The 9505-nt window shown below is 48.6% G+C and overlaps 1 protein-coding gene across 1 annotated transcript; it reads right to left on the bottom strand.

Moving 5' to 3' along the window:
• Positions 1-2648: 2648 nt before the first annotated feature.
• Positions 2649-6746, bottom strand: MAD2L1BP (MAD2L1 binding protein). The gene is made up of 3 exons (XM_065401856.1): positions 6716-6746; positions 6311-6603; positions 2649-3600 (listed from the first exon to the last, which is right to left on the bottom strand). The coding sequence occupies exons 1-3, from the start codon at positions 6744-6746 to the stop codon at positions 3067-3069; spliced, it is 858 nt and encodes a 285-aa protein (XP_065257928.1). The 3' UTR covers positions 2649-3066.
• Between the last annotated feature and the right edge of the window lie 2759 nt (positions 6747-9505).

The raw sequence follows: 9505 nt of genomic DNA, 5'->3' as shown, positions 1-9505 counted from the left end.
TGCCTCCAGAGTTAGGTAGCAGCTGAGCAGAGATTGAGGATCTCAGTGCAGCGGTGCTGGAACGATTTGGTTCAGTGGCTCTCAGCACCCCCACTATACAAACTGTAAACCCTCTATAGGAGGGAAATCACTTCAAGCTGGGGGGGGGGGGCGGGGCAGCAGCACCCCCAGTTCCAGCACCTATGTCTCAGTGGTGCCTAAAATAGTGGATTTAGGCACCCCTCCTTTAGTGGATTTGAGCCTAAATGACCTTACCAGTAAGAGTTCATTTAGTTCTCTTTACCTAGATTAAGAGGCATTTGTACAGCCCCAGGCCACACCCCAAAATTGGGTAACAAGAGCCCAGCTGGTTGCATTGCAATAGGATCACCTAACCCAACGGCTTTAAAACTAGCTCCAGTGCTTTGGATCTGATAGAGCTCCTTTTCATAATGTACTAGATGAAGTCAGGTAGTAGGGTTCCATTTCTCTCCCAGGTAGTAGTTACCCTTTCAAGTCTCAGTACAAGTCATCAAGGAACCAGGAGAGTTTTGCTGCTGAACAAGATCATAGAATTGTAGAACTAGAAGGGATCTTGAGAGGTCATCTAGTCCCAGCCCCGTACTCAAGGCAGGACTAAGTATTATCTCTAGACCATCCCTGACAGGTATTTGTCTAACCTTCTCTTAAAAGTCTCTAAGGATGGAGATTCCACAACCTCCCTGGGCAATTTATTCCAGTGCTTAACTACCCTGACAGGAAGTTAGTCCTGATGTCCAACCTAAACTGCCCTTGCTGCAATTTAAGCCATTCCTTCTGGTCCTATCCTCAGGTTAAGGAGAACAATTTTTTTTCCTCCCTCCTCTTTGTAACAACCTTTTTGTATTTGAAAAAGGTATGTTCCCTCTGTCTTCTCTTCTCCAGACTAAACAAACCCAATTTTTTTCAACCTTCCCTCCTAGGTCATGTTTTTTAAACCTTTAATCATTTTTGGTGCTCTTTTCTGGACTTTCTCCAATTTGTCCATTTCTTTCCTGAAGTGTAGAGGCCTAAACAATGCAGAATAGAGCAGAAGAATTATTTCTCATGTCTTGCTTACAACACTCCTGCTAATACATCCCAGCATACATTTGCTTTTTATTTATTTTTTTGCAAGTGTTATACTGTTAATTCGTTTTTGTGATCCACTGACCCCCAGATCCCTTTCTGTAGTACTCCTGCCAAGGCAGTCATTTCCCCTTTTGTACATGTGCACCTGATTGTTCTTTCCTAAGTGGAATACTGTTCTTATTTAATTTCATCCTGTTTACTTCAGCCCATTTCTCCAGCTCATTTTAAATTTTAATCCTATCCTCCAGAGCACTTGCCACACCTCCTAGCTTGGTATTGTCCATGAATTTTATAAATGTACTCTGTCATTATCTAAATCATTGATGAAAACAGTAAACAGAACCAGACCTGATCCTTGCAGCATAACTGTGAACCACTAGTAACTACTCTAAGTTCCAACCAGTTATGCACCCATGTTATAGTAGTTCCAGCGAGGTTGTATTTGCCTAGTTTGAGACACTCATGCAAGACAGTATCAAAAGCCAAAAGTCAAGATATACCACATCTACTGCTTCCCCCCCCCCCCCGTTCCCAAGGCTTGTTACTTTGGGAAAGTTATTAGGTTGGTTGATACTATTTGTTCTTGACAAATTCACGCTGTTACTTATCTTGTAGGTGTCTGCAAACTGACTGCTTAATTATTTGCTCAATTATCTTTCCGGGACTGAAGTTAAGCTGACTGGTCTGTAGTTCCCCATGTTGTCCTTATTCCTCTTTTTATAGATGGGTACTATATTTGTCCTTTGCCAGTCCTCTGGAATCTCACCCATCTTCCATGACTCCTCCTTGTACTCCTAGGTCACATGCAAGGTATTACCCTTTCTAGGGCACTTTACTGCCCTTACTTCCAGTTTCTCAGTAACTGCACTCAAGTTTGTGCTGTTACCTAGGTTAGGAATGGAAGTACTCTATCTCCTTTTAGAACAGATTAGGGAGAGGATAGTGATAGATATGCTAGTTCTGTAACAAAACTTATAATGGGTAACAACTTGTATAGGGGAAGAACAGCATAAATCAAGTGAAAAACTCCTCTACCTTTACAAACCCCTAGCCTTCTACTGAATTGGGGCAGGGAGGAATAGAAAGGGCTATAAAGTGAAATCTGCAAGCTTGAAGAGATTTCTAGTTTAAACTAGGGCATCAGATGCTGTGCAGTTTAAGTGAAGAGCCTCAGCCATTCATAGAAATGAAACATGAATCATTTATATGGTTTCACTGATAACTGGAAATTTAAAACATTCAGAGCCCTCTCACCCTGGGTGCAAGTGGCATTGTTCAGATATCCATTCTTCCACAAGTATAGAAAAAGCAGTGCTGGGCAGAAGACCTCTTTCATGGTTAGAGGTCTCCCTCTTTAGAACATCCCTCACACAACATTACATCCCTCAAGTGATTCTTCTTATAGCTATGCAACCCCCCACCCTCCCTCCATTTTCATGGCATTACCAGGCCGTAAAGGAGGAGATGAGATCCTGAGTGGCTTAGTATGACCTGCTAGATTGCCCTCGTCACCCCTATATTAAGCATAAGCACCAATTAATCAAGTCCCAATTCATCCATTAACATTGTACACGACTTTATCAGCAAGTAGAGGAGAACAGCTGTGTGAACACCATGATACTCTCAGAAAAGGCTGCTTCAAGTATTGACTGGGTAAGTGGGCATGCTGCACAAACATAAAATTACTCCCACCAACCCTCTAGGGAATTCCTTCTTCCTGACTCAGTTCCCCCAAGAGGCCTACATCTGTGGGCAAAACTGCTCTAGTGCTTTCCCCGGGTATGAGGATATTTAAAGCTCTGTTGTATGGACAGTGGAACACACCCCAGCTGCATGCAGGTAGCAGATTCCCTGGATATAGGTTTCAGAGAGGTGTAGCTACAGATCATTAAAAAAAAACAAACATTCTTTTGTATCAACTAAAGTAGCACCAGATGATTATTTAAAATGTCTCATTAAAATGCTATAGAGCAAGAGTCATTCATGGAAGCCCTTAACTGTCACTGGTGCTTGGAACCATATGTAGTTGTCCCAGACAGAGGTCGCTCCCTGCTGAGAAGATGAATTTGTACTGCTGTTTCCACCACAGGACAAGTTGACAGTCAGCTTCCTCCCGCGTGCTGGCACTTTGTAGTTGAGCTTGGGTCGGAACCAGTCAATGCCACAGTCACGGTGGCCTTGGACCATGACAATGGTTCCCATGACAGGGACAGCCTGTAGCTCACTGAAGACGTCTGCAAGGAAGAGTGAGTGGAAAAGCTTACGAACACAGGATGGTGTTTGCAGGCTCTCCTCAGCATTGCCCACTGAGATGCCCTCCAAGTTGATCTCATAGAGCTCCTTGGGGCTCATGGCATTTCCTCCAACTAGAATAAGGACCCGAGGGACCAATGTCAGGTTGAACATGGCTTCCAAGTGCCGGAACACTCCCTCCAGCTCCATTAGCAACTGCTGGCACTTCCTGCTGCTCCCTAGGTCTGGGGGATGTGGCTTCTTAATTGCATCTCCATCCTGCCAAGGAAAAAATTGGTACATTCTGAAATATTAGGCATGCGGTGGTGCATTTGACTGCGGTTAGCACCTTGAACAACCAGACCTGACACAGGAAGAACAGAGTTGTTAAACAAAGTTTAAGACTGAAAAGACACATCCTGGTGTCTTGTTAGCAACCAACTTGGAACAATTTCAATACTAGTGTTTCCTGGATTTAAGGTCAGTAGAAATAAAGGTATCAGGATAGATGTAACAGAACTAGAAACTTGTGACCTTTAAGAGCTTGACTGAAATGTGACACAGTGAGCCATGACAACATTCACCCCACTCTGTAGGGGTGTGTCTGGATTTTCTTAGGAGGCTGATCTTCTGCTGTGCTCCAAGGTCTGTAGTTAAGACAATTTTGACCAATACTCCTGTGGGAATTCTGCACCAAAAAAGTTTAAAATTCTGCACACGTTTTCAAATTCTGCAAAATTCTGCATATTTTATTTGTCAAAACAATATAATCACACCAGTTTCCATTATTTTGTCTTTATTTCAAAATACCTGTCCTGTTGGTATGTCTGTAACAATACAAACAAAAAAGATTCAGAAAATGTTTTGACAAATTGATTCCTTACTAGGCATATTAATACAGAACTGAGTAATAATTCATTTAAACTACAATATAGAACCATATTTCCCACACCCCTTAGAAGCAGTGCAAAGGCTGGGGGGAGTTTGGGGTAATGGAGGAGCTGAGGGAGAGGGAAGTAAATGCTGGGAAGGAGCTGGGATGGGAAATTTGGAGGGTTGTTGGGTGTGGGTGTGAAAAGTATGGAACAGGTTTTTTGGGTGGGGAGGGGACTGTTAGGGAGCTTCCCCCATGCAGACCCTGGCTGACCCCTAGCCTCTCACATTCAGTTAGGCACATCTCCCCCTGTCCCCGTGGGTCCTTGCACCCGCTGTCCACATGTCCCTCCACCCCCACTCAGACACCCATTTGTCCCATCCCCCTGTAGCCCTGCACCCATCCCCACATGTCTGTGCCCCCACTCAGCCACCCCCATTCCCCCCTATAGCACTGCACTGCCTCCCCATGTGTCTGTGCCCCCACTCAGCCACCCCCATTCCTTCCTGTAGCTCCGCATCTCCTCCCCCATCTGGCCCTGCACCTCCACTCCCATTCAGCCTCTGCCCCAGTCTGTCCTCCCCCACTAGTCCTTATGAGCCCTTGTCTGACCCCTCCCAGCAGCCCCACACTGCCTGTCTCCTGACCTGGCCCTACAGGCACTGCGAAGAAGGCTCTCTTCCCTAGCTGGCTGGGAGAAGCTGCTGCGTTCTATCGTCACAGCAGAACTGCAGCAACTTTTCAGCAGAAGCTTTTTTCTGTGCAAAAAAATTAAAAATATCCATCACTTATTAATTATGCATGCACACAGTAGCACGGAATTCCCCCAGGAGTAGAACAGCCAGAGAGGTGAAGTAATTTTGTCCTTATCCAATATATTCTCTTTAGTAGTGGTCCCCAACGCAGTGCCTGTGGGTGCCATGGCGCCCGCCAGGGCATCTATGTACGCCCACGTACTGGTGGGCGGAGAAGCATCCATCGAAATGCCGCTGAAAAGCGTCGTCAAGAGGCAATGCCTCTTGATGACGCTGCTTCTCAGCAGCATTTTGGCGGATGCTTTTCCGCCTGCCATGGTCCTCGGTGGCTTGTTGTCTGGCGCCCGCCACACCAACAAGGTTGGGGACCACTGCTCTTTAGGATATTATATCCCCAGGAATCACATTAAATATAATGCAGTGTTTAAGACAAAACCTACAGTGCATGAAACCTGAAATACAGAAGGATATCTTGACAGAAGCTACAAATCAAGACAGCTAATAGATTAGACACCCAATTCTTGGAAAAGGCTGACTTGCCTTCGGAGCCAGTGCCACCTCATTCAGGGAGAAAGAAGATGAGCCTCCTAGTCTTTAGTCAGTTTTCTTGCACACCAAACACATTCTGTATAGGTCTGAGAGAAAGGTTGTCTACATCCTGTATTGCTAGCCTGATGAGTTGTTTTAAAATACATAGTCTCTCTACCACACACAAGTTTATCTTTATAACCTATTTCAAATACATGGGGCATAACATCTCTGGCAGACCTCCCCTGTCCCTGAGGAGTCTGGTCTATCCTAGTTATGCAAAGTTGGGTGGTCAGACACTCTCTCATATCTCAACTTTCTTTGGTTCCAAGATACCGCTCCAGCCAAGACTCTTTCTGCAACCAGTCGCTGCTCCTGAACCAACCAGAAAGCTTACTACTTCGATCTGTAGCTGCTCTCTCCTGAGCCAGGGCAGAGCATCCTACCTCTGGAGGGAGCAGCTGGAATTCCTACCTGGCCTTGCAGAACAGGCTGCTCTTTGCGGGACATGCAGGGAACTGCTTCCAGCCCTCCTTGGCCCCAGGTAAAGTCACTGTAGTGCAGGGGATGGAAGCAGAGCTCTCAGCAGACACCCGCAGTGTGTGATTTGCTGCGCAGGCAGCGGAATGAAGCATCTCTCCTGGAGGGGGAGGAGGCGGCCAGCAGCCAGCTCGGGATAACAGCGTCTCACACCGCACAGTGCGGAACGCACCCAGCAGCTGAGGGCAGCGCAGACGGGTCGCCAGCCGCGTGGATCTAGGGCTGCGCCAAGAGTCGCCCGAGCCGGCTCTCGCTAGCCGACGCTGGCTGGCCCGGGGAGGCCCAGACTCACCTGCGGCTGGCGGGGCAGCGCCCTCCTGCAGAAGTAGGCGAGCTGCTCGTAGGGCAGGGGCAGCTGGTGCCGCTGGTACAGCACGTGTTTGAGGAGCTCGCAGGCGAAGTGGCAGCAGCCCTGCTGGGTCACGGGGCCGGGGAACACCACCGAGACCGAGCGGCAGCCCGGGGCGCGGCCGGCCGGGCCCTGCGGGCAGTGAAACGCCGCCGCCGCGCTGCTGCCGCCCCGTCCCGCGGCGAGCTCCGGGGTCACGGTCGGGGCCTCCGCGGGCTCGGTCTGGAGCAGGTCAGCTGCGGGGAGAGGGGAGAAGTCACTCAGCACCGGCCGGCACCCGGCTGCGGCGCGCGCGCGCACGCACGGACGGACTGGGAAGGGGAGCCCGGAGCCCGCTCCTCGCCTCACCTGCCCGCTCCTGGCGGCCCTGCCCCGCCATTTTCTGCCTCGCGCTCGGCCGCCTCTGGAGTCCCGGCCCCGATTTGAATAGCCGCCGCCGCGGGGCATCATGGGAGCCTCACGCCCTTCTGCTTCCGGTCCCTCGCGCCTGACCCCGCCGGAGCCATGTTTCTTTAGGGCACAGTGGCGTGCCGCTCCGCCCCATGCCCTTCCCAAGGGGGCGGGGCTGACAGGCCACGGTGTGTGTGCTCAGGTCTCGGGGGCGGTCTTGTCTCCGTCGCTCCCCCCTCCTCCCCCCCGGCATAGTGGGGCTGGGCCTCAGGCAGCGATTGACGGGGGAGATCTCGTGCCAGGGATGGGGCCTGGTTATGGCGCACTGGGCATAGCACCCAGACACCACAGGGCCGGGGCTCCCCTCCCTGCTGCACCACCCAGGCTCCTGGCCCGTCTGTCGCCCCGAAAGCCCCCATAGTTGTGCTCTATCGCTCCTGTCTTACTGGGCCACGCTGAGCCTCCATCGCCCATCTGAACTTCCCCTTCCACAAGCCCTCCTGCCCTGTGCACGCACAGCCTCCCGCTCCGCTCCCTAAAGCCCTTGCGCCCTCTCCTCTGCCAACGCAGTGTTGCCAACCGCTGCAATTTTTCGCCAATTTTGAAAGGCCTCGATGATAAAAAATACTGAATCACTACTTCGGGTTACAAATTAATTTCTTGGGGGTGAAATGGGGACAATTTTATGCAGAGTCCCACAGCTCACCAATCCCTGGCTCTTTGCTGCTACCTGGTGGCCTTTTAGGGTGACCAGATGTCCTGATTTTATAGGGACAGTCCCGTTTTTTTTGGTCTTTTTCTTATATAGGCCCCTATTGCCCCCCACCCCCGTCCCAATTTTTCACATTTGGTGTCTGGTCACCCTATGGCCTTTAAATGAGCAGCCACTGAGGCACACAGGCAGCTGGACCAAATTGACCTCTCTGGTTCGCAGAGGCCACGTGGCACTTGTGCCATTGGGAATAAAAAGAATTCTGCTGGATGGCTGCAGCAAAGCAGGGCTTCTTGTTGACACGGGGATGTATCCAACTAGGTGAGGAGGAAGCCAATGGGGAAACAGGGGCGGCATATGAACTTGGAAACAGCCCACATGAGTGAGAGGTGGCCTCTGCACAATGCTGTCAACCTTTTTTGAAATAGGAAAAATTGGGGCTTTTTGAAGCAAACTCATGTTTGGTGATATTTAGGCTACTTTTTGCATGTGATCAGTGAAAACTGAAACTTTGAGGTTGGCATTCAGCTACAGAGTGGCATTCACCAGAGAACACCACTGCCTCTGCACAGTTCAGGTGTGTCATCTGTTGTGAATGACACTGCCACAAAAAATATGTGATATTCAGCCAGCGTGATGATAACATTCCAGCCATAACTAATATATTACCAGTATCATCATTACCATAACTAATTATAACAATGCAATTTATATAAAAGGCAATGAAAGGGAGATCAAAAGGTTCTCAGCACATTGAGGAGAAGTGACATTGCCAAGTGCTGGGACTAGAACCCAGGAATCCTGACTACTTAGCTTGTGGCTTAACCACATAATCAGCCTTGCATATCTAGTCTGACCATCTTTTTTATAGGAGTCTGTTGTCAGCCAAAAACACCCTGGGGAAAATCAAGGGAGGCAATTAAATGTGTTCCATATAAACTGGGTCTTCCCTTGCATAAGGCAGATAGACTTATTCTGACACCTTTTAACTTGGCTATGACAACAAACTGAATTTGGCCACCATCATGCCACAAGGTAAAGGCTGAGTTGTAGGGTCCTTCTGATGACCTCTCACCAAGAACAGGAAGGGATGTCAGCTGCAATATCTTTTTTTAAGACCCATATCAGTGGAACAGGGTCTGTCAGTGGCCTCCTGGGTGTGGGCCGAGGACAATACTGTTTCCTCAGACTATTGATGATACCAAGTTGAGAGAAGTGGGGATATATCTTCCATAACATAACACACCATTTCCCCTTCTTTAATTTCCATGTCCAGCTGGGTTGCTATAGGCAACATTGTCTAGTGATTAGTGCAGGCGAGGGACTGAGACTCAGGGCTCCTGGATTCTACTCCCCACTCTACTACAAATTCACTACATGACTGTGGCCAAGATACTTACTATTTTTATTATTTATATTACAGTAGAACCCAAAGAACCTAATCAGGATCAGCAAAAACAAGGAGTCCTTGTGGCACCTTAGAGACTAACACATTTATTTGGGCATAAGCTTTCGTGGGCTAGAACCCACTTCATCAGATGCATGGAATGGAAAATACAGGAGCAGGTATAAATACATGAAAAGATGGGAGTTGCCTTACCAAGTGTGAGGTCAGTCTAAGTGTGAGGTCAGTTGCCTCAGTTAGACTGAGGCAACTCCCATCTTTTCATGTATTTATACCTGCTCCTGTATTTTCCATTCCATGCATCTGATGAAGTGGGTTCTAGCCCACGAAAGCTTATGCCCAAATAAATTTGTTAGTCTCTAAGGTGCCACAAGGACTCCTTGTTGTTTTTGCTGATACAGACTAACACGGCTACCACTCTGAAACCTGTAATCAGGATCAGGCTCCATTTTTTTAAGCACTTTGCAAACAGACCTGGTTTACATTAGGAAAATTAGTACCCATAACCACCAGATGGGAGTACTGCTCTGAACTACATGTTCTCCTGCTGTGGTGGGTGATGCAATTTGTTACCGATAGGAGGTCAGTCCTGGAGGAGGCTGTGCCAGGAAACACTGAGAGGGCGTGGCTA

This window comes from Emys orbicularis, chromosome 3 (assembly GCF_028017835.1).
Source record: "Emys orbicularis isolate rEmyOrb1 chromosome 3, rEmyOrb1.hap1, whole genome shotgun sequence".
Classification (NCBI taxonomy): domain Eukaryota; kingdom Metazoa; phylum Chordata; order Testudines; family Emydidae; genus Emys; species Emys orbicularis.
Note: the sequence above shows the minus strand (reverse complement) of the source record. Positions and strands in the feature narration are given on the sequence as shown.

Bases quoted from the DNA above. Each gene is read 5' to 3' on its own strand.
- MAD2L1BP (XM_065401856.1), bottom strand. From the start codon at position 6,746: ATGGCGGGGCAGGGCCGCCAGGAGCGGGCAG. The intron at 6,604-6,715 runs GTGAGGCGAGGA...CTCTCCCCGCAG, and splicing joins GGGCCGCCAGGAGCGGGCAG to CTGACCTGCTCCAGACCGAG. The intron at 3,601-6,310 runs GTGAGTCTGGGC...TTTCCTTGGCAG, and splicing joins CGCTGCCCCGCCAGCCGCAG to GATGGAGATGCAATTAAGAA.